Below are 23,538 nucleotides of genomic sequence, written 5' to 3' on the forward strand. Positions count from 1 at the left end.
GAATGTTCTGCAAGTTAAGCCTCTTCTGTAGCTGAAAGGAATGAAATTTATGTTATGTATAATCTTAAAGAAAAAAAAAGATGATGGTTCAATTGGTTTTTGTCACCCCACGAAATAGTCTAGAATGTATAAAGGCACTTCAATGTATGTTGGAAATGTGAACAACAAAAAGGACATTTTCTTTTGCTGATGTGTTAAAATGCTAGAAAATTCTAGATATCCATTGGAATAAACAGCTTCTCTTCCAACTGTCAGGCACATATGTAGTCCTTAACACATGTTAATCAGTAGCATAGCTATAGAGCAAAGTTTGTCCATATTTTAATATTTCTCAATTTCACCATTTATTCCTGCAGCTTTACCATTTTTCAATATTTTACTATTGACTTTTTAACCATTTTTGGAAGGTACTAACATTTACGGCATTCATTCATACACTAACTGTGTGATATATTAGTCTACTAACCCATATAAAAATCTAAAATATGTCCTCTAGCATTCATTTCAGTTCCTTTACAAAACAGTTCATCATTTTATTCTTAATTCCTTTCATTCCAGAATTCCTTGTTTAGCTCTTTTCACCCACTTACAAAGCGATTGAGGCCTGTCATTCTACCCATTTCTGAAGACTGATTAAACGGACAAAGGAAATGACTAGGAAGACAGTATTAACTAAAGTATTTGCTTAATGGAAAGAAAAGCACTGGTTTTATAGAATTAATATGTTTTAGGTAACATCTGTTTTGAAAAATGTTACCTTTTAGTGTCCTCCTTAACATAATGATAAACAGAGAAGTTATTGTTATTTCAGACTGATTTCCAACACATTCTTGTACATTCAGGATTTCATTAAGAATGAACACTGGGGTGTTACTCTCTATATTACAGGGAGTTGCTTAATAAATCTGTGACCTTTAATCCAATTTTCTAGCTCTTATCATTCAGAAAGGTACTTTACATATCAGCTTTGCCATCTCTTCTCTTTCAAGTTGAAAGGTTTTTTTTCTTGACAATGAATCTTAGCACAAGCTGGGTGATTATAACCTTAATTAGCAACTCTTACATTGCACATAAAATGTTTATTTTCTTTTTATAATACTCTTCCAATAAATCACCATCATTACTTGAAGTCTTGAACAATAAAACAATAAAATCCTGATATAATTTAACCTGTTTATATAAAGTAGATTATTCATGCGTTTTAAAGTCTTAATCTGTTATATTTTATTTCAGTCTAATGTTGTATTATATAATCTTTTTTAATATTGATCATGGATCATCTGTGATACCATGATAACATAATAATGATTTTATTTCAGGATACTGAAGTTTAATTTTATGCTACATGTGGGAAGAAAGGGATCAAATAACTGTATGAGTTGGTTCCAAACTGAATAGAGCCATTAGTAATAATGGTAAGAGCTAATCATGTTTTAATTAATCTGCTTTACGTATAATGAAGTCTGAGTTCAAGACACTATTTTTCACTGTTCACTATTCATAATATGTAAGGAAAGAATAATGGCAGTTAAAATAAGCTGCTTTTAAATAACTTTTTATCGTAACTAAGTGTACCAATGCAGTTGTTAACAGAGTAGTTCATTTAGTGCTGCTTCAGGATAGTTTGACCACAAATGGAATTTTTATCAGAACATTCTAATATATGTAATAGTGTTCAAGTTATTCCTAATTATAATGTTATTCTTCAGCATATTATGTTTACTTTTGTTGCAAAAACCGAGTCTTAACATACAGAGATTCATATTTAGGTTTTCAGTCCTAAAAAGTAGATAAAATGTATCAGATATACATCTGATATATGTATCTGATAAAATCTACAGACATATTTACATATTTATATTGAGACTGCAAATATGAAGCAGAGATTGTGCTTCGTGTTTATAATCATTCAATATGGAAATAATTGTGCTTTCTGGAATTTTTCAATTAGTACAGTAGTCCTTAAAACTTTCAGCAGTTAAATCTAATCCTTACTTGTTCATACTTTATCACACAACGACAAATTTGTGATCTCTAGAATTCAGAACAAAGGGGGAATTCATATGTATTCAACCAGGGGTGGGTTGCTGCTGGCATTACTGCTGGTTCGGTGCACACACAATTTTGTGTGTGTGCCTAATGCATGCTCTGCATGCATGCACAGTTGCCCATAAATAGGTCTGCGCATGAGTAGAACTTTAAAAAATGAAAAAAACAACAACAAACACATGGCATATCAACCGGGGAACCGGGTTCAGAGACTGGGAGATAGACCCATTCTTTTCTTCTGATCCCTCAGTATCTTTTGTACCATCAGCCCCAGTATCTTTCTGGGTTGGCTCCAGGAATTAGGGATAGTGGCATCATTTTACATGGTTCTTTTCCTTTCTCTGGGACTGGTTTCAGTCAGCCTTGGTTAAGGGTGGAAGTCGCTTCCTAGGGTTCTTCCTTTTTGGCTCCACTTCTTGTCTCCTTTTATTCAATAGCTGGTGAGATTATCCAATGGTCTGGAGTTTAGTATCATCAATAACAATTATATCTGCAGGCTGGCCAAGTGAAGCTTTGAGGTTCTGTCCCAGTGCCTTGAAGCTATACTAGTCAGATTCCAACTCATTCCCACCATGACTGAATGCTACTGATACTAAGGCCACATGTATCTAAGTAGTTCCTATCTTTAAATTTGGATGGGGAACGCTTCCTGATTCAAGACTGATGCACAAGGGAGTGAAAGCTCCTGCTTCATGAGCAGGTGGCAGTTGTGGCCAGGAAGCCCTCTGCACAGCTCCATCTAATATGCTAGCTGTGCTCTTTCTTAGATCAGGAGGTCCTTCACAAAGTCACTCATGCCCTAGGGACCTTATGTCTCAATTATTGCAACATAAGTCTCGGTATGTGGCATTCCACCCTCATGAGCTGCTTACCAGTTAGATTATGGGTGCAATTCAAAGTTCTGATTATGACCTATAAACATTACATGCATAGAACTAGCATACTTGAGGAACTGTACATCTCCCATGGTATCAGCCAAGCCATTTCAATCCAACAAGGTTGGTGCATTCTGGTTTCCTTCAATTAAGCTGTTCTATTTATCAAGAACCCAGGAATGTGCCTTTAATGTAATGGCACCTGTCCTCTGGCATGAAGTTTCCCCAGAGGCTCTTATCTTGCTGGCATTCTGGATTGCATTAAAGATTTGGCTTTTCTTCCAGACATTGGCTAAAGTTCTTAGTCCTTTGTAGGTATATGACATGTTGTCTTGTTGACTTGTTCTGCATCTTGTTAAAGTTGCTGGCTTCTTCTACATTGTTATTTGGTTTTGTTTTTTTAAGCCACCCAGAGTCAATTTGTGTTGGGTGGTGTCCAAGTTGAATATAATAAATAATAAATTTTGTCTGTCAGTGCTAATCCTGGTTTTATTATTTATAAATGGTAGTTATATACAACTCAAAGAGCCAGTTTGATGTAGTTGTTAAGGCATCATGCTAGAAAACCAGGAGGGTGTTTGTTCCATTTCCAATTTAGGTGCAAAGGGACCTGGATAACCTGAATTTAGTTTCTCTCCTCAGCCCTCAGAAAAGCCAATGACAAACCACTTGTGTTTAACATAATTCAATTTAACTTCTATTTCTGGGACTCCTGAGACAGTTGTTGACATAGCAATTTAAGCAAATAAATACTGGGGTAAGATTCCTATTTTAATGTAGAAGATTCCTAAAATGAATATACTGTACAATTAAACTAGAGACTTTTCTTCTAGGTTTAACTGACAAAGAATTTGAAAAAATGGAACTTTGTTGTATGAATGTTGACAGCAATGAGAATGCTTATGTGCAAAAATGGAAATATATATGAATTTCCACAATGAAAGATTGGTTGGAGTAACTGAATGAAGTAGAGGAAATGGCCCAATTAACTGTTTTAATAAAAGAAAAGAAGACATCTAACTTTGTTTCTATCTTTCACATTTAGAAACCATTCAAACACAAAATCGGGCTTTTGTGCTCAAGAGCTTTTGTGCTCAAGACAGAAAAAAATGAAACTTTGACTTTGGCATTTATTGATTTGACAATATTTTTTGTTATAGAAATGACTACTATATACTGAATATACAAATAAAAATTGAGACACTGGCATTATTATGCCCATTCTACTACACTGAAAAAGGTCAAAAGATAATGTCCCCCCCCCCCCTTTATCATATACTTTTCTGTTTCCCTTTTCCAGCTTTTCCCACTATTTTCATTTTCATTTGCATTTTATACGCCAATATATTTAATAAAATTTTATATAAAAAAGAAAACTTCACAAATGCAAACACTCTCAACACAAGGCTTAAGTTTTCACATTAATGAGCCCAACAGGATAAACTCTAAATGATACATCATAATTTCCAAACCACAATGACTGAATTTATGCAATATGCTCAACCAAAACCAAACAAACCACATACTAATTACATGTAGTTGCAAAAGGTAGAAGTTGAGAAATATTACTACAGCATTTTCTTTTAGTTTCTAAAAGAAACCAATATAACAAATATATTTAATAGAATGAGTATTTATATTTCAAAAGGAGTTAGCTACTGCACTAGTTATTATCTGTAACAGAAAACCCTCAGAATGTAGTTTTTAAATATGCAATTATGTTATTGGATATAACTTCCTTTCTTTAAATTTTAATTGCATGTTTATATCCTGCTACTGCAACAGATTCAGTTCTCTGAATCTACATTGCTATGAATCTCTGAATCTGTGATAACCCTTTAGATATTTATAGACAATTACAATATCTACTATTCTTATTCTTATTACTTTTGCATGGTAAATATGTCCAGTCCCTTTATTCATTCCTTTAGGACTTGGTTTTAAAATCAGTTATCGCTGACACTGAAACTTAGCATTTCTCTATAAACTTTTTGCAATTTGCTGCTTAGAATAGTAGTTCAAGAAGAGTCTTGCCATTCCATGTTACAGAAGAATGATTATCTCCCATATTCTAGCTGTGAAATATATCTAGAACAAAGTCTAAAATTCTGAATCCTTCGGGATTGGGCGGCATATAAATTTTATAAATAAATAAATAAATAAATAAATAAATAAATAAATAAATAAAAATATACCCATAAGTTTAAAAATATTACAGTTCTTGACAGAGAGGCAAACTTGTTTGTCTGTTTGGTACTTGTTTAATACTGTTATAATAGTGAAACCACTATTATGATATGGCATTCAATGCTTACCGGTATGAGAAATAGTCGTTGATGTTATTTTAAGCAGTTAATCACTGTGGTTTTTCTTTGTTGAGAAATTGCATCTTCTTCAAATGGCTTGTGGGCAGGAAAGTGTAGAGACAAAATATATGACTGAAACTTGAAAAACAGCTTGTGGAATTGTTTTAAAGCATGTTTTTAATGTAATATATGCATATATGCGATATATGTGCATCTTCCTTCTGATCCTTTTATGAAGTTGCACACAAAGGGATTACTATTGCTATTACTATAATCTAGGATTATGATAGTACAGATAATAAATAATTTCAAAATTTATGTATAGCATAGGCATATGAATTATACATATTTATTATTTCAAGAAAACATTCAAGAGTTCATTTTGAACAGGAGACCAGGCACAAATTGATAGCAGAGGCCAAACTGCAGGATGCAACTTCTATATGTAGTTTTATGCAAATGATAATATACATTTAATCAGTAGAACAGATGTGGGTTTTGTCATGTGTGTGTTAATGAGATCAAATTATTAGCTAGTGGGGATGAGTCACTTTGTATCAAACAAATTTAATAAATAAATAAATAATGCTTTTGCCTGTTAAAGATTACTTTTATCTAGATATAATAAAATTTCCAAATGGCCAAGTCGAGAAACAGACACTGAAGGGATTTCAGGAATGTTGTTTTATTATTGTTCAGTTCTTGAAATGCTATCAATTTTTCAACTTCCATTCTATTTGATTTTTTTTAGAAGTTATTACAGAGATTTTATGTACTCCACAAAATCAGGTATGAACTTCTTAGAAATTGACAATCCACTTTTACAAGCCTGGGCATCCTTCACTTTTCTAGATGCCTGCCATGGGAAATGGATTGTACATTTGTTGGATTCAATGCATGGCATCTACTTTGTCCTGCTGACTCAAATAGTTAACTGAAGCAAGCACACATGTTTTTCAACTTTGACAAAAAGTTTGTACCATGCTCGAAGACATTTCTATCTGCATCTTGTGCAAAACTGTGTCTTCTGGAAAAATTACTGTCATCCAAGTATACTTCTAAATATTTATCATAAATATGGATCTGGAGAAGACTGTGAAGCAATTAATGAGTCCATAAGGCATTACTACAATATTCAAATTTATAATACCTAATATCAAATGCAGTTAAATATTTATGCCTTTCTTTCATTCTGAATAAATTTAAGTACCTCTGAAGTCCAAATTTGTAGAAGTCTATTCCATTGAAGGTGGTCCAGCAGATCTATAAAATTATGGGAATAACCATTTTGTTATAGGAAAGATATTATATAGCCCCCCTCCTTCTTTTTTTCCTGGTGTTTTGGGTTGCTGTAGCAGGTTTGGGATTGTCTAAATAATGTTCTTACACAGCTCTTCTTGTGAGTGGTTGAGTTATTTTGCTAGTTAGTATGAGTGTTTTTTCTTTTCTGAAAAAAGTTTTTATTTTCCATTTTTTCATTTTCATATACTCACATATATACTGTGCATAGCCGGAGCCATACAACATTAAACAATAATCGCAGCAATTCCTCTTGTCAACAATACCCCCCAAAATAGAAAACCAATATACCTCTTTCACTCTCCGTACACCTCTTTCTTCCACCCCCCTCCAACTTTCTATCTTCCCTCCATCATCCCCCTCTACCCTACTTCCCCTCCCCCTCTACCACTCCTCTCTCCCGATCCACTCCCTCCCTTCCTTCTCACCCTCCCTCCCATACTCTCTCCCACCCTCTCTACCCATCTTTCTTCTATCCCACTCCTCCTCCCCTTGGTGTATTTCCACTATATGTCAATGTACTTAACTTATCCTATTTTTACAGAGAAATTAAAGAAAAACAGTATACATGTGAAGTCGCATTACATTGAAATCTGACACATCGTATCTAACTTAGTATATATCCCTCCCTCCCCCCACCTTCCCCCCAACACCCCACCTCCCTCCCCCCGACTTCCCAGAGCCCGTACACGGTATAGATTTTTAACAAACACAGTCTAAAATATATTGAGAAAAAAGAAATTAAAAAAAAAAGGATTAATAACATCTCTACATTGATTTTAGCTTCTTCTTGCTATGCTAACTTTGAACAGTTTAAATCATTCCTGATCTTAAGCATAGGCTATCTGGAATTTCTTAGTCCCATATTTGTTTTGTATATAGTCAATCTATTTTTTTCCAGTCTCGTTTATATCTCTCATTTGAATGATCTTTAAGATATGCCGATATTTTAGCCATCTCAGCTAAATTTGTAACTTTCAATGTCCATTCTTGAGTTGTAGGCAAGTCAGTATGAGTGTTTTTTTTAATAGAATTTTCTAATTTATAATAATTCCTCTACTGGTTAGGATATCCAGAAAGTTGTGTTTTCTTATCACCCTGTGAAATATATTCATTTGAAAAGGTGGTTGATTGTTTTTGTGATTTCTGTACATGTATCCTGGGAAGAGAGTCTGAGATCTTCTCTGAGGTGATGCTCTGGAGCAATCTGGGCACTTATTTTATTATGTGGCTTATAGGTCTACAGGTGTAATACTTAAAAAATTCAGAGGTCTATGCTTTAGCAGTGCAAGCCTTGACTTGGAATCCCCAAGAGAAACCAAGATTCCTACTGTTTCTCTGCTGAGGGGGTTCTTTACATTGGTGAACAGGTTCTCTAATGTAGCTGTCTGAGAAGACAAGGAGAGAATATTTTACATTGTGTACATGTTTCTCTATGCCTCAACTTCTTCAATCACCCATTAATTAACACACAATATTGGAACGGTTCTTCCAATTTTTCTGGTGCATCTTATATTACTAATTATTTCTCAGTTCATTAGCGAGTCCTTCTCAAAACTAGTCAATCAGAGCAAGATCATTCCGCCCCACCTATCTGTCTTGTAATTAAAAATCTGTCTATGCAATTGCTGCTCCAGCTTGCAAAACTCTTTAATTTGTTGTTGGTCTCCTACATGAATGGTTAAATGCATCTCTAAATATTTGCATGAAAATCTGGTAATTACCCACTAATGGATCATTGCCCTAAATGAGCGTATAGCCCACTTGGTTCCCTATTATTTCAGCATATTCAAAAGTCACCCTGGAGTGATCTGTAGGAAATTCTCTTGATCCACTTACCATAAACAATTCATAGGATTGTAAAAGTCAAATGGACTCTGGGTTCCTCCAAATCTTTCTGACAAACTCCCATGGGAGTGAACCATTCCTGGATGACACAAATATTGTTCCTTTGTCCAAAACAGTTATGCCATTGTGCACCTGTACTATTTGTATATCAATCTCATATTAGTGTTGTAACCATGGTTCAGGAAGTTGTTCTATGGATAGTGGGGTGCCCCTAGGATCTTATGTCCTCTCTATGATTAAGCTAAAGACTTTTTGAGATTAATGCCAGTCTTTCAAATTGGACCAGATTAGGTAATAAAATGCCACAAGAACTATTAGAGCTTTATTTTAAGATGGAACAGAATCTTGAAATTCTGTCCCCTCATAATATTGAATGAGGGTGGGCATCTCAAGTTTCTCAAAAGTAACTGAAAGCATGCCCAACTATTTCTGTACTGCTTTTCAAGGATAGTTACTATACCTCTATAATACTATAAGAATTCTTTGGGAACTTCTGCAGACCCCAGGGTATGCTGATGATCAATTGCCATCTTCGAGATACAATGGCAAGGTTTGATGCTGCTCTGATAAGAAAGTAGTGAGGCTTTAAAGACTGATATCAGCCCTTTGATATAAGCAAGGTCAAGAAACAGATACCACAGGGATTTTAGGAATGTTACTTTATTGCTATATAGTATAATAATAAAATTGTGAAAGTCCATAGTGAGTTTCCGGCTTCCCAGTTCTTATATCAGACAAAATCAAGGCAGGATTGTTTTAAATCTCTTAACACCACTTTCTCAGGATTGAGCTGCCATTTCTCCTCCCTTAATGGTTCATACATTTCTTCTCCAAGGTTCTCTGTACAGTACATTCATTTACAGTATTTGAATCATCATTTTTTTTGAATCTGTTTTATCATTGAGTTGAGAGTTTATTTTCCCTGTGAAAATTAGATTTGAGGAGGGAGGAATCTTTTCTTTTGTTTGCCTAATAATGCCATATTCTTTATGCTTTGAAAATAATTAAGAAAAAGTGCTTTGAAACACTTGTGAATGGAGTATTAGTTTAGAGCAACTCTGTCCTTTGTCAGACTTCCATGCAAGCCTGAAAAAAAGATTTAGCTTTCATGACTTCTGTTAAAGACCCAACTGCTTTAATGTCTAAAATGCTATCATTTAAAGATATGCTGTGATCATGTTCCTCTGCATGCCAAAATACTTTTTCTGAATAATTTTTACAATACAGCATGTAATATGCTCAGATTACTATATAAATATTAGCATATATTTTATATGATGCAGTACTGTGCTTTACTGAAGTAAATCTAAATAAACTTTTAAACAGTATCCAGAAGTGTGGATAACAGAATTAATCAGATAATTAAAAGCAACTGTTTTTAGACTTGGGTTTTGGAGTATTTTTTTTCTGAAAGTGGTGATCTTTAATGCTGAAAGAACAGATTCTTATCTTGAAAGAATTCTTTGACAGGATACTGTTCTTAGACTTCTAAAGCAGGGCTGGCAAGGCACACATTTGCACAATGAATGCTAAGTTTAATATTTGTGATAATACCTAAATTAATCCAGTGTGCTAACGTGAAGAAAACCCTTAAGTGTTAATTGATGCAAAATGCAGCAGGCTGCTATCTGGTGTACGATATGGTATCATGATTACATCATGTCTCTACTGACAGATTTATATTGGTTGCCAACAGTTTTCTAGGCTCAATTCAAAGTGTTAATTTTAATATTTTAAGCTGGGCCGAAATGTATTTGCCTACCTGATTTTCCTACCTATAAGCAGAATAAAAGTTAGAAAGGGAATTTGTTTGAATGTGTTAGCCTATGTATCCCACATAAACAACATAATGGATTAGATATACTATGAAAAATAGTGAAGAGCTATACCTCATATCCAAGTAGTCACCCCAAATACATAAAAACAATGAATTTAAGATTTTTCAAGTGAAAACTGTGGAGGTTTTCGAGCTGTGATTTGGTAGATTTAGAAAAACAGACTAGAACCCATTTTTGATACCATTCCCCTATTTTTATGCTGGAACCTAGCATTCTATAGTTAGATCTGGATGTGAGATTAATACTAATTTTGGGAGTCTGACATCATATGTCCCCCTCACATGGATATGCCAAAGCCACAAATGGATGGATCTATGGTTTCTTATCTCACCATCCACAAACATCGGTAAGTGGTGGTGGGGAATCCTACATTAAAGCATCGTGCTAAAAACGCTGTGAATTTGTTATTTTTAATACCCGCAGGGAGATGAGAAGTGGTTTGGGCAAATCGTCCAGCACGGGGAACCATTCTAGAAATTTATGTACTTTCTTTCCTCACCCCTCGCCCGCCCGTCCCCTCACACGTCTACCCATCCTGATTTTTGTATTGCAGTTGGCGGCCCTAGGTGTCAATTCCAACCAGGACAAATGTCGTGAAATCATTCAAAACGTGGGAAGTTATCCGCCACTTTTATTCCTTCCCCACAGTCCCCCAGTACAGGCCAGAAGCGCGCGCTCTTGGCAGAACGCTGGATCCCCCCGCGCGGTTATCTGGCTCTCCTCAGGCAGGCAGGCGGCAGCCGCCGGAGGTAGGCACCAGCTTCTCCCGACGCGGTCGTCGCGTGGGGCCATAATAAGCCGGGACCGCGGGGTTTCTTGGCCAGCACGCCGTCGTCTTCTCTCGCGCAGCCGCTGCCACCGTGAAAAGGTGGAAGGAGGTCTTGCCGGTCGGAGGAGGAAGAAAACCCAAACCCGTTATGTCATCCGCTCGCCGCTCTCGCTACCTGGGAAAGCCGCCGCCGCGGGAAGCCACCGCTTCTGAAGGGGAAAGGCAGGCGGCAGCTCAGCCGCCGCGAGCGCAGGAGTCCCTTCCCCGACTTTCTCTCCCGGCGAATGTGCGGGACACGACGAAAGAAGGAGGGGTAAAAGGGGCTGCTGAGGGAGCCGGGCCACTCCTCCGCGGGCTCCGCAGCGCAGGCGCCCTGGCAGCTACCGCAGGCAGGGGGCGGCAACATGGCGGAGTGAGCGGTGGCAGCGGCGGCGGTTCTGGCTCCACAACAACAGCGGGGGCTGCGGAGCGGCTCTCTGCCCCCCCGCCCATCCCGGTCGCACTCGCTGGTTTCCTCCCTCGGCAGGCTGGTAACACCGCGAAGGCTCTTCCCCCCCGTCTCTGCTAGAGAGGAGCGGGCGAGAAGCTGCTCCGACTAACGGGGCAGCGGAGCCCATAATAATCTCATTATAGAGTCCAGCGGGGGAGCGGCTCCTGGGACGGTCTTTCGGCCGGGCGACGGCGGCGGCTCGGTCCGGTTTAGCGGCCCCCGCCGGCGCTGCTCCTGCCCGCGGTCTTGCAGCTGCGGTGGGAGCGCGGCTCCTCGTTCAGGGAGGAGCGCGGCGGCAGGCAGGCAGGGTCAGCAACAGCCGCCGAGGCTAGATGGCGAGCGACAAGCCCGTGTCGGGGCCGGAGCCGCAACCGGCGGCTCTCATCCCTGTCGGGGCCAGCAGCACCGGTGGAGCTTCAGCCCCGTCACCTGCTCTGGCAGCGGTGGTCGGAGGAGGAGGCGGCGGCAGCAGCAGCAGTAGCAGCTCCTCTGCGGCCGTGATGGGGGAGCTGAGGGCATCGGGCTCCGGCTCGGTCGTACTGCCCGCTGGGATGATTAATCCGTCCGTGCCCATCCGCAACATCCGCATGAAATTTGCCGTGTTGATCGGACTCATACAAGTCGGGGAGGTCAGCAACCGGGACATCGTGGAGACCGTGTTGAACCTGGTAAGAAGGGGGCTCCACCCCGCCAGCGGGAGCACGAGCAGCCCTTCCATCCTTTCCCTATAGAAGGGAGGGAAAGCGCTGCCCCGCGCGAGTCTTCCTTTGGGTCCGCCTTGCCTTGCCCGGCCAAGAGCTCTGGAAGTCTCTAACTCCGCTTCTGTCCTCTAAGTGCTCCGTCATCTTCTCTCCTACTTTTCCTCCCCTTCCTTCTTTCCTCATTTTGACAAATCCTCCACCAGCCCATAGAAGAGGGGAGGAGTTAGGAGGTCTTTCTTGAGCTACTTGGAGGCTTACCTAGGGAGTCTTTTATCTTCAACTGGTCCACAGGGAGCTTCTGTAGGTTCACAGGCCTGCTTTGCCCTCAACTCACTTCTGCCTTTTGCCATACTGGTCGTCATCTTCCTGCCTTTCCTGTCAAGTTTTTCACATCCTTCTTCAACTTGATCAGGCCTGAGGCAGCTGAATGTCTTACATCCAGAAGTGAGAGGCTTTTTTTCACTGAAAAGGAGTAGATAACTGCTGTCCTAACATTGAGTTCCTCCTTTGCAGTGATGAAGTTTGATTCTTCTAATCCCTTCCCCAACTTTCCTGCTCAGATTCCCTTCAGATTCCACCCAACCCTATGGTTTCAACATCCACACAGAACTGTATGTAAATGAAGAATGAACTTCATTTACAGTTCATTCTGTAAATGAACTTTTAGTGGCCCTGCTTACAGTACTGTATGGGATATTGCTCTGTCCCATAAGATTGCATGGCCTATCTCTTGCTATTCCAAATGCAATATTTTATAAAAACAGATTTAATTTTATTCTCAGTTTTAATGGATCATAAATGGCTTTATTGTTAAGAAGAGGATTTGATATTAATGCCTTTTAATTGAGCAACATTCAAGTGCAGCTACAGATTGCATTTCTTCTCTCTAGTTGACATGTGTGAATGTTTAACCCTATTACCTTGCTAGCAGTTGGGTTTGACATGTTGAAAAAGGGGCCATGTCTCTCAGAATGTGTTAATAAGATGATCTATTATTTCATTGCACTGGGAAGGAATTATCTGATTCCTATCTAAATCATTATCACTTTCATATCTAAATCATACAAACATGTCTCCCCTGTAGAGAAGATAGCATTTTATATGGAACCCTTATTCAGTTCACGATGTGCAAGAGTTAATGCAGAAGTGCATGTCAGTGTTCACCTCTATCTGTACCAGAGGTTCAGTTGTCTAACATCAGGGAGAAAATAAGAATTTAGAAATGAATTACTTCCAGTTATATATGATTTGGTGCTTCTGAATGAAAGATTTGCTGCGGCAAAACTGATGAAATAGCTGAATAAATGAGAATATTCTATATCTATGATAAAATGAATAACCTTGCAAAAATTCTGTGGTCTTTTTGTGACTAAGTTTTAAACATTCTGTGCTAATTTATTACTATAGCAGAAGCTGAAATAATCACTTGGATATCTCATATTGTCTTGATTTTTAGTAAATGTTATCTAGTCTTACAGAGCGACAGTGCTGTTAACACAGTTAGAAATGAGATATTTAACATTTATAGTTTATGGATGAGTGAAAGTTAAAGCTCTGTTGGCTTTTATGAGGTTTGTGACTCTAAGATAAACTATTGGCAGTTCTTCAACATTCACATCTGTTTCTCAGTTTTCAAAGGTGTCTTTTAAAAGAAACACCCTTATTTAAGTTGCTACATTTGTTGCATTTATGTAAAGATACTGCTTATTTATTTCAGTAGAGCGATGGAATAAGGTTATCAAAATAAAGCAGCTTTCATTCATTAAGCAGATCATGCCCTGGAGATAAAGTGTTTAATCCATTTCTGAACTTATTTATTGTTTTGGCATTGCAGAAGCATAAAAACCTGTTGATGTGTTAGGTAATACTTTATCCATTCATAAATCTGTCATTAATTTTGTTGGGGTATATTCTGCTACTGCATATTAATATGTGGAATTCAGCCCCACTTGTTTTTTTAAAAAAATTCGTGATAAACTGCTATGATGGTTTTTTACATTAGAATTGGTTATTGAAATATGTACAGGGTCCAGTTATGAAAGAATTAACTTTTTTTTCTATGCTTAGTTGCTGAGAGCATAAATTTCAATATAATATAAAATTTTACTGTTGCAGAAAGAATGCATTCTAATTGAAAACTTGTAATGGTCCAGCACTGATGATGTTATTTAGCTGGATATTTAGTTGGATAATGAATTGTCTGCAAGCAACTAACAGGCTCAAAGAGGACTCCATGGTTCAACTCTGAATTATATGTTTTCTTCTATAATGGTCTTTCTCCAGTTGCATAAACAGCCATTTTTATAGGCTTCTTAAGTCTATTTGGTCTAGTGCCGTGATGGAGAACCTGTGGCACGCGTGCCCAAAGTGACACACAAAGCCATGTTGCCCGGCATGCGTGGCCTCGCCTGTTTGTCTTCCAGGTTTCTGCATGCATGCACATGTAACGATCAGCTATCCTTCGCACATGCAGCAGTGCTAAAAACTGGTGTGAGCATGCGTGCCAGTCAGCTGATCATCAGGTGTGCATACATGCTAGAACCCAGAAATTTGGCTTTTCCAGAGTATGGCCCCGATGAGCGTGTGCATGACGTTTCTGCATTTTCGGCACTCGATGCCGAAAAGGTTCACCATCACTGGTCTAGTGGTTAAGGCACCAGGCTAGAAAGCGGGAGACCCTGATTTAAGTCCTGCCTCAACCATGAAAGCCAGCTGGGTAACCTTGGACCAATGGTCTCAACTCATCCCCCCTCACAGGGTTGTTGTTTGGAAAAGACAGAGTCAGAATATGTGAATTTTCTGCTATTTAAATTGTAATGCAAAAAGTGAATAACTATAATGTGATTTAGTTATATTATGGGCTTTTAGGTGGCACAATTGGAAATTCATTTTAAATTACTCTTTGGGAAAGTATCTCCCAAGAACTGAAATACAAATGAAAATTAAAAGTGACAAACTCATATAGAATATCTATGTATATGTTCATAATAAGATTCACTAGCCTCTTTAAAATGAAATATTCAGTTTCTTCTTAAAATAAAACATAGTTTTTGATTAATGTTAAAAATGACTAATCAAAGAAAACAAATGGTTCGCTGTCATTAAACACTTTCTAACAAATTAATTTTCATGTACAATATTATAGAAAATGTTGAACTGAAAAAAAACACCATTGAATTGATGTGAATTCACTTTGATTTACAAAGTTGATTCCCAATCATAAACTAAATTTGTAGATACAGTTTGATTTAATGATTCATTGATCTGATGTGAAAAATTGATTAGCTCTAGATATTTAATTGAATAATTTTCAATTCAAATATCTACTTTGAAGGGTCATATAACCAAATTTATATTTGTAGTGGGAAAATCTTATGGAATACATACAATTTTCAAAATGTAAAGCTTGTTGACTAGTTGCTTATTGCTGGTATTTTATTATTTCATTGCAGATTATATGCAGGTGAGCAGTACAAGTAGTCCTTGATTTATGATTATTTGGTTGGTGACTGGAATTACAATATGACAGCATTGAAAAAAGTGACCTACTACCTTGCATTTAGGACCATTGCATTGTTCATGCAGTTATGTGACTACAATTTTTTCACTTGGCAGCAAGCATGTACTTGTAAGGTTGTCCTTGACTCGCACAATCTCTGTTTGTGACCTTTCTCACCTCCAACAAGTAAAGTCAATGGGGAAGCTGACAGAGAAGGTTGCAAATCGTGATCATGTGATGTCTTGCTTAACAACTGCATAGGCAAAACAGGTGGTAAAATCAGATGCAGTAACATGATGGCTCACTTAGTGACCACATTGCTTAATGACACATTTCCAGTCCCAATTGCAGTTGTAAGTTTAGGACTACTTGTATTTCATGTATTACAGTATTTGTTCTAGCAAATTTTGCAGAGTTGCAGGTGAAAACGCAAAGTTTGGAACAAATTTCATATTTAGGTTTTGTAATAGATAATCTGGGAAAATATGATCAGAATATTATATTTACTTTAAATGAAATAACAAGGATAAACACGAAAGAGAAACACAGAGTTTCTAAACATTTCTACAAAAAGTTTTTCTTCTTTGCTTGTAAAACATCTAAGGATGTTACTACTTGCATGAAAATTTATTTTATATAAAACCTGGAGTTGTTTTAATAACTACCTCCATCACCATCACCACCTAAACAATAATAAAAATAATAATTTAGTAAGATCAATATATTGTAAGTTCAGAGATGGATGTCTGTGATCGTCCATGCTTTGTTACATACAATTAGCAATTGCTGAAGAGTTGTAATTCAATACCTAGAGCTGTGATGGCGAACCTATGGCACGCGTGCCACAGGTGGCACGTGGAGCTGTTTGTCAGGGCACATGAGGCATTGCCCTGTCAGCTGGCCAATGTGCATGTGCACACTGGCCAGCTGAGTTTGGCCTTTTTTTGAGGCCATTTTCGCCCTCTGGGGGCTTTCTTGAAGCCTCCAGAATGCGAAAACTGGCCCTATGGGCACTGGAAATTCAGGAACATACTTCTGGTTTGCTCGTAGGGCCTGTTCAGGGGCCTTCAGGAGGCTTCCCTACGACCCTATGAGCAAACCGGAAGTGACTTCCGGTTTGTCCGTAGGGCTGGTTTTAGCCCTCCGGTGCCTTCAGGGAAGCTCCTGAAGGCCCCTGAAGGCTCCAGAGGATGAAAAACACCCCTAAGGACAAACTGGAGATCACTTCCGATTTGTTCTTAGGGTTGTTTTTGGCCTTTTCTGTCCCTTTCTGCATGCTCAAATGCAAAAGGGGAAACATTTCTCCTTTTGTTTGGTTTTTTGTTTGTTTATCTAGCCTTCTGCCAGCAAAAATGGAACTGGGTCACAGTCCCCTGCACCCCATTTTCGGCCACAACGGCCTCCTGCAGCCCTCTGCCAGTGAAAATGGAGCTGTCGAAGGCACCGCAGGCCAGTTTTTGCTGTTTCCAGGGCTGCCTTGTGGGCCAGATCTAAGCATCCCATGGGCTGAATTTGGCCCGCAGGCCTTGAGTTTGACAGCCCTGGAATATCAGATCATGAGTGTTTAAAATCAAGTTGAAATGTCCAGCAGCTACAACTGCAGACATCGTAGTTCAAATATTATGAAGAGAGAAGAAACCTAAATGAACTGTATATACTGCTTATACTTCTAGGTGAAATATTAATGAAATAATTAAAGCCAATTTGATTGCTTTTAAGAAAACAATTGTAATTGTGAATGGGCACCAGTTTTAAATACAGTAGTTATTTAGTTATTTGCTTTGCAGCAACTATTCGTAATTGTGATAATGATGAAGTAACTTTGTGGCAAATTCTTGCATTTATGATCTATACAGGTTTGTAAAGCACGGGTTCCCAACTGGGGGTGCTTACACTCCGTGGGGATGCGAGACAACATTCCAGGGGATTTGAAAACCTCGGTTTAGAAGTTTCAAAATTATAGTGTATATGTATAATTATATGCATATAATTATTTTTTGTTTTAGGGGTGCAAGAATATATCAGAAGCGTTCTAGGGGTGCGGGGTATAGAAAAGATTGGGAACCCCTGCTGTAAAGCAAAGGAAAGCTGAAGTAAAAATATAAGCAAAGTCATAATTTCACTTAGTGACTGCTTTGCTTAATGACTGAGTAATGCGGTTGCTAAATGAGGAATACTTGTAATGATTTGGAGCCCTTAGGCCCAGGTTTTTGGTAAATATAAATTGGCTCAGACTTTTTTTTTGTTAACATAGATCTTAGTGATTGTTAATATATAGATAAAATAAGTGATAATGTCAATCTTGTAAGTAGCTAATCAAAGGCTAAATGTGGTTTTTAACATTTCATGTTGCTGGCACGTTACCAGGTTTACTGTACGTTTTGCAATGTTTTTATTTATTTCAGCTCATTTACAGGTCAAATTTTTATAGAGCAGCATGCAATAAATATAAAACAAATTTAAAAATTTTGATGATTCAAAAGGCCAGACTATATAAATACAATTCTATTTATCATAAAGTAAATTAATTGTCAGAATACTAGGCTGAATACTTGCTTGTCTATTTAATAGAACTGTGTTGTGCTTTGGACTTGATTTGAGGAAGTGCTCTAAAATGTTTGTGAATAAGATACAGTACCTCATAAAGCAGGATTGTGTGGCAGCTGCAGGGAACTTACTGCATTGCACACCTCTGTTAATTAATACAATAGAACAATAAATTTGCTAGGAGGAGGAACTTCCTGACTGATTAGCCTAGACAAATTTTTTTAAAAGTGTACATGGTATGTCACCAAAATGAGTGTATATTCTTATAGGACTACCACAGATAATTGAAGTCTCTGAAGGTAAACAGGAGAGAATGAGACTGGTACATGACATAAAAAGAAAAGTCTGCCATACTATGTATGGTGAATATATTTAGATGTCCTAAGTTAAAAATGGGCTCCAGGATATTTCTTTTAAGCCCCTTATCACAAACTCTTGTCCAAACTCATGTCTGAAGTCAAATATAATAATGGAACAAACTGACGACATTTTGTATATTAAGGTCTTTTATTTTGTATAGGTAAATTTATATCCTTATAATAATCACAGACAAAATACCCACTACATGACAACATAGAAATGTTTCAGTTTTCTGACTTTCTTCCAGCACAACTTATGTTTATGTATATAGATTATGCCTTAATAACATTTTAGTATTCTTAAACAGATTCTTGAAAACTCTAATGTAGAAACATTGCCGAAACCAGGAATCTTTGGACTTAATTGTCCCATGGATTTGGAACTTTTAGATTATCATAGGTTTTAAATATGACAATTCCTCTTGCTGGCTTGGCATTCTCTTCTTCATTCTGTTAAGTGGCCCTCTCCTGGTGTTAATACTGGTTGGAGATGGTTTAAGCAGAAATATAGAAATATTTTACTTAATATTTTTGCTATTAGTTTATGATATTACTTGCTTAGTTTAGAATTAATATTTTTTCCTAAATGGAAATAATGAAAAGAAGCAAAATGTTCTATCTTGATCAAACGTAAAACTGGGTGCCCTTCATAATTTGTTGAAGTGTAACACCTATCACTCCTGGACTTATTTATTAAAACAAAGTCTAGGTCAGTGATAGCTAACCTTTTTGTCGTCGCGTGCCGAAAATGCGTTTGTGCCCACACCCATAATGCATGTGTGATACCACCACTCCATGTGCCCTGCTTCCCTGTGAATGTGCATGTGATCCTCCCATGCCCCATTTTGGGCCTAGCAGGCCTCCCTGAAGCCTCCTGGGACCAAAAATGGGATGCAGGATGTGTGTGCTGCACCCTCCGTGCTCCCCCCCCGCCTCTGCGCATGCACGCATATCTCCCGCATATGCCTCTCCCCCCACACATGTGTAGCCAAGACCCGAAAATCAGCTGACCGGTGGGAGGTGCACGCGCATGCACGGTGGAGCTGAGCTGGGGTGACAGCTTGTGCCTGTTGAGGGCTCTACGTGCCACGTGTGGCATATGTGCCATTGGTTCACCATCATTTGTCTAGGTCAAGGAAGTGGTGGTATAATTGTTTATATACAGTATAAAATGTGAATGTGTACACGAACACTGAAACAAAATTACTTTGTATACAGTAAATAATTTTGTTTAAACCTTTTGTTTATAATTTTGCCCTAACATATATTTAACCACTAATTTATTGGTGAAGTAATGTTTTTTTAAAACCTATTATTTTATGTCTTTTGAAAGAGCTTTGCATAACAACCCTTGCAAACAGTGACTTTGCCTCCTTTCAGTCTTCTCTTCTTCAGGCTCCACATTTCCAAAGCCTCTATCGATTTTTCACAAATATTCCTTGTAAGCTTCATATTATTTTGTTGCATTCTTCTTGAAGTCATTCCAGTATGGCAAAGTCCTTAAAATGTAGTATCTGAACTCTGAATATTCTAGGTTTGATCTAAGTGATAAAGAATAGAGAGGAACAATTACTTGCTTGATCTTTATTTGTTGATGCATTTGCTTTGCTTTTTTGTAGCCACATCACACTGTTGGCCTGCACTCATAGCTGTGTAAAGTGGAACTATCACACTTGCTTCAATAAGTCATGGTTATGCAAATCTTATTTGTACTTCTGTATAGTTTTCTCTGTGGTAGAGATTTTTCAGTCAAGGAATTAAGATTATAATAAACTCATTTTTCCTTTAAAAAGGAACTGAAAAGTTAGAAAACATGGTATGGTTACTGCAACTGTGATATTTCCATCCGAGTCTGAAAGCCTACATACTGTATGTGCTTGATTTTTTGGACTAATTTCCTCGCAAGACTGGAAACATTGGCCCATAGGGTTAGGCTCCTAAAAGTCCATTGTCCAAGGAACACAATGCACTTTCAGCAGTTGACTATATAACGTGTCATGGTGAAGACTATTTATTCTTTCAAATGATTTATCTGTATAATTTTTTTGGGGGGGCTGCTGCATTATTGGCTGTTGTGCTCTGCTGTTTCAGTAATTATAATCTTTTTATGTTTTAGATTTCATGGCATTGTTCTGAAAGTTTTAGTATAATCTTCTGATAAGTCTGACTGTTGACAAATAAAAGTAGGAAATATGTAATATAAAAATATTTGTGAAATTGTAATGGTTATTGTTATATGTATTAATAAGATAAGGGAATATAGGTGATGTATCAGGTATGTTGCATTGTTTCTAGTATTTTTCTAGAACATGTAAAAATATAATTCTAATACACTAGTGCTAGACCATGTTCTGGTATTCTGACAGATGGCTGGGCATATATATGATATATCTTGAGAACTTTATCTCTCAATACATATAGACTTTATTATCGGCAACTGCAACAAACAAATGAAAATTGCCATTTGATCAGTTATGCCATAGATAACCAAGACCTAGAAAACCATCCAGCTGAGCTGGATTTGGTGTATGAAAGCAAGAAACTGTTTTCTACTGTTGGTGTCTACTTTTAATTCTGGCAATGTCTTTTTTTTTTTTTTACATTTAAAAAAGAAAAATAATTTCTAACTTAGCTGTTTGAACAAGGAACAATAAAAACTAATATATTCTTTAACAGAATGGTTTTTAACTGAATGATTAATTATTGTATCGTTATGAAAAAATACTTAACTTCAAGTATTTTTGGATGGTAGTTTTGTATTGTTTTATGTTAAGTTACAGCTTTTTAAAAAGAACCAATTATATAGACTATGCAAAACAATGAGGTCTATAATATAATTTATTTTTAAAAAAAAAGATAATTTGTTAATCTGCAGTTTAATTAAAAATAATACAGTACCTTGATTAAACCTATTTTAATATATGTTACAGGTAGACTAATTTCTCAGCTTGCCATACATTTGTTATAAGACTGTTCATAACATATGGACAGGCTCTTCTAGAGGACATACTCTCTTTCTCTTCCTTCCTTTTAAAAAAAAAACACACACTTGTGCTAATTAAATCTCAGGATACTTTAAAACATCATTGATGGTTATGTGGCTTTCCTTGACAAATTCCCATTTGGATAATTATATTGTCTATGTAAACTCACCCTGTAGTTTTTAGTTGATATAGGAATCTTCCTTAATTTCTTAAGGAAGCATGGAGTTTTGTATATTGTTTAAAATAAGAGTTGAATTCTATTACAATTGTAGTATATACTTAATTGGTTTAAGATAATAAAAAGGTTTAGAATTTTGTTAAAATGTTGGTAAGGATAAGACATTAACATTTAGATTCTGAGCTTGTATTGGTGATTTATGCATATATAATTAGCAATATTTGTAATATTTCATCAAAGCTGCACCTATTTTAATTATATATTGCAGTATGAAAACACACATTTACTCCTTAATAATATATCAAAATGAGATTTGTGTATTTATACTCATCTGAATTACAATTTTACATATATTCTAAGACCATCTATGTTGAACTTAATGATTGCCATATTGCTGACATAGAATTTTTAGACAGGATGAACAGATTCAACAAGTGTATGTCAGTGCTTCCATATCAAACTATAGGGAAGTGTTGAATGAAGTACCATAGGATTTTATTGTGGTTCTGTGTTGTAATTATTTTTTTTCCCAATGAGATAGTATATCCGTGAAGCCTGCAGAGTTTTCCAAGCTAAGGCTTGTTTCATAGCTTCAAATGTTCTTTTCTGCAAAGTTTGAAACTACTCAAAATCTTATAAGATCAATACTGATGGTTCTACAAAATATGAAAAAAGCTTTCATGTCTAGAGACAGGTGTAGCCTTATTTGATGCTAGAGTATCGTTTCGTCTTATAACTATTTGACTTATGTTTGTCCTACTTCCTATACTTTTGACCCAGGGGTAGGTTGCTGCCGGTTTTACTACTGGTTCGCAACCCACACGTGTCAGGTGCACGCTGCTCACGCATGCGCTGTTCAATGTAAATTGTTCTGCATGCATGCGCAGAACAATTTATAGTGAATTGTGCATGCACAGTCACTAAAATTCAAAATAGCAGTGGCCCAGCAGGCGCTGAGGGAACTGGTTTGGGGGTGTGGCAAGCCTGGTTGCTGCAGGTTCTGCGACCGAGGCCTGACTTCCACTACTGGTTTGGCTGAACTGGGCCGAACCAGCAGCAACCCATCTCTGTTTTGACCCATTAGTATTAGAGTTCATTTTAAATATTCATTGCTTTAAAAAGTCCTAATTTAATTTAGTAGGTTTTTCTATAGAAAGCTTGTGCTCATTAGGTTTTGACAATTCTCGAACTGCCCTCAAAACAACCAAAATGGGATATAGGTCTGCAAACTAATTTAAATTTAATATAATGGATTGTCACAATCCATTATATTCCTCCAGCTTATTATTTATCATTCAGAATCAGGATTCTGAAATTTCTTAAGACCTTCACTTTAGCCAGCTGGATTAATAACCATATGTGTAGATCACTAGCATAGTTGGCAGTCGCTGTGTCAATGGCATTAAAAAATCTGATCTTGGTTGCTGTGTTTATTGCAGACATGGTCCAAACTGAGCACCTTCGACTCTGACAATAGAAACTCATTTTGTACATACCACAAACATATGATATCTTAAATGATAACATCAATATCTTTAGAAACCTTTACAACAGCATTAAGTGCTAGGTAAAAATAAAAAATGGCAGTACTGCCTTCTTTGCAATTATAACTCTTATAACACTCATTCTAATTCTGTTTATTGATGCTTTTGTCATAGTCAATTATACAACTACGATACATATATTTGAAAATACTATATGTTACTTTAAAAATAAAATAACATGAATATGTTGGACATTGAAATAAATGAAATGTTGCCATATCAGTTTGATAACAGTGTTTCTTGATTAGTAAA

The 23,538-nt window shown here is 37.1% G+C and overlaps 1 protein-coding gene across 2 annotated transcripts in view; it reads left to right on the plus strand.

Moving 5' to 3' along the window:
- The first annotated feature begins 9,093 nt into the window (after nt 1-9,093).
- NBEA (neurobeachin) overlaps nt 9,094-23,538 on the plus strand; it is a 384,945-nt gene continuing 370,500 nt past the window's right edge. For both annotated transcript variants that reach the window (XM_032219812.1, XM_032219813.1), the window contains exon 1: nt 9,094-12,142. In XM_032219812.1, coding sequence (XP_032075703.1) covers nt 11,807-12,142 — 336 coding nt within the window. In that variant the 5' untranslated portion in view covers nt 9,094-11,806. The remainder of the gene's footprint in view (nt 12,143-23,538) is intronic.

This window comes from Thamnophis elegans, chromosome 6 (assembly GCF_009769535.1).
Source record: "Thamnophis elegans isolate rThaEle1 chromosome 6, rThaEle1.pri, whole genome shotgun sequence".
Classification (NCBI taxonomy): Eukaryota; Metazoa; Chordata; class Lepidosauria; order Squamata; family Colubridae; genus Thamnophis; species Thamnophis elegans.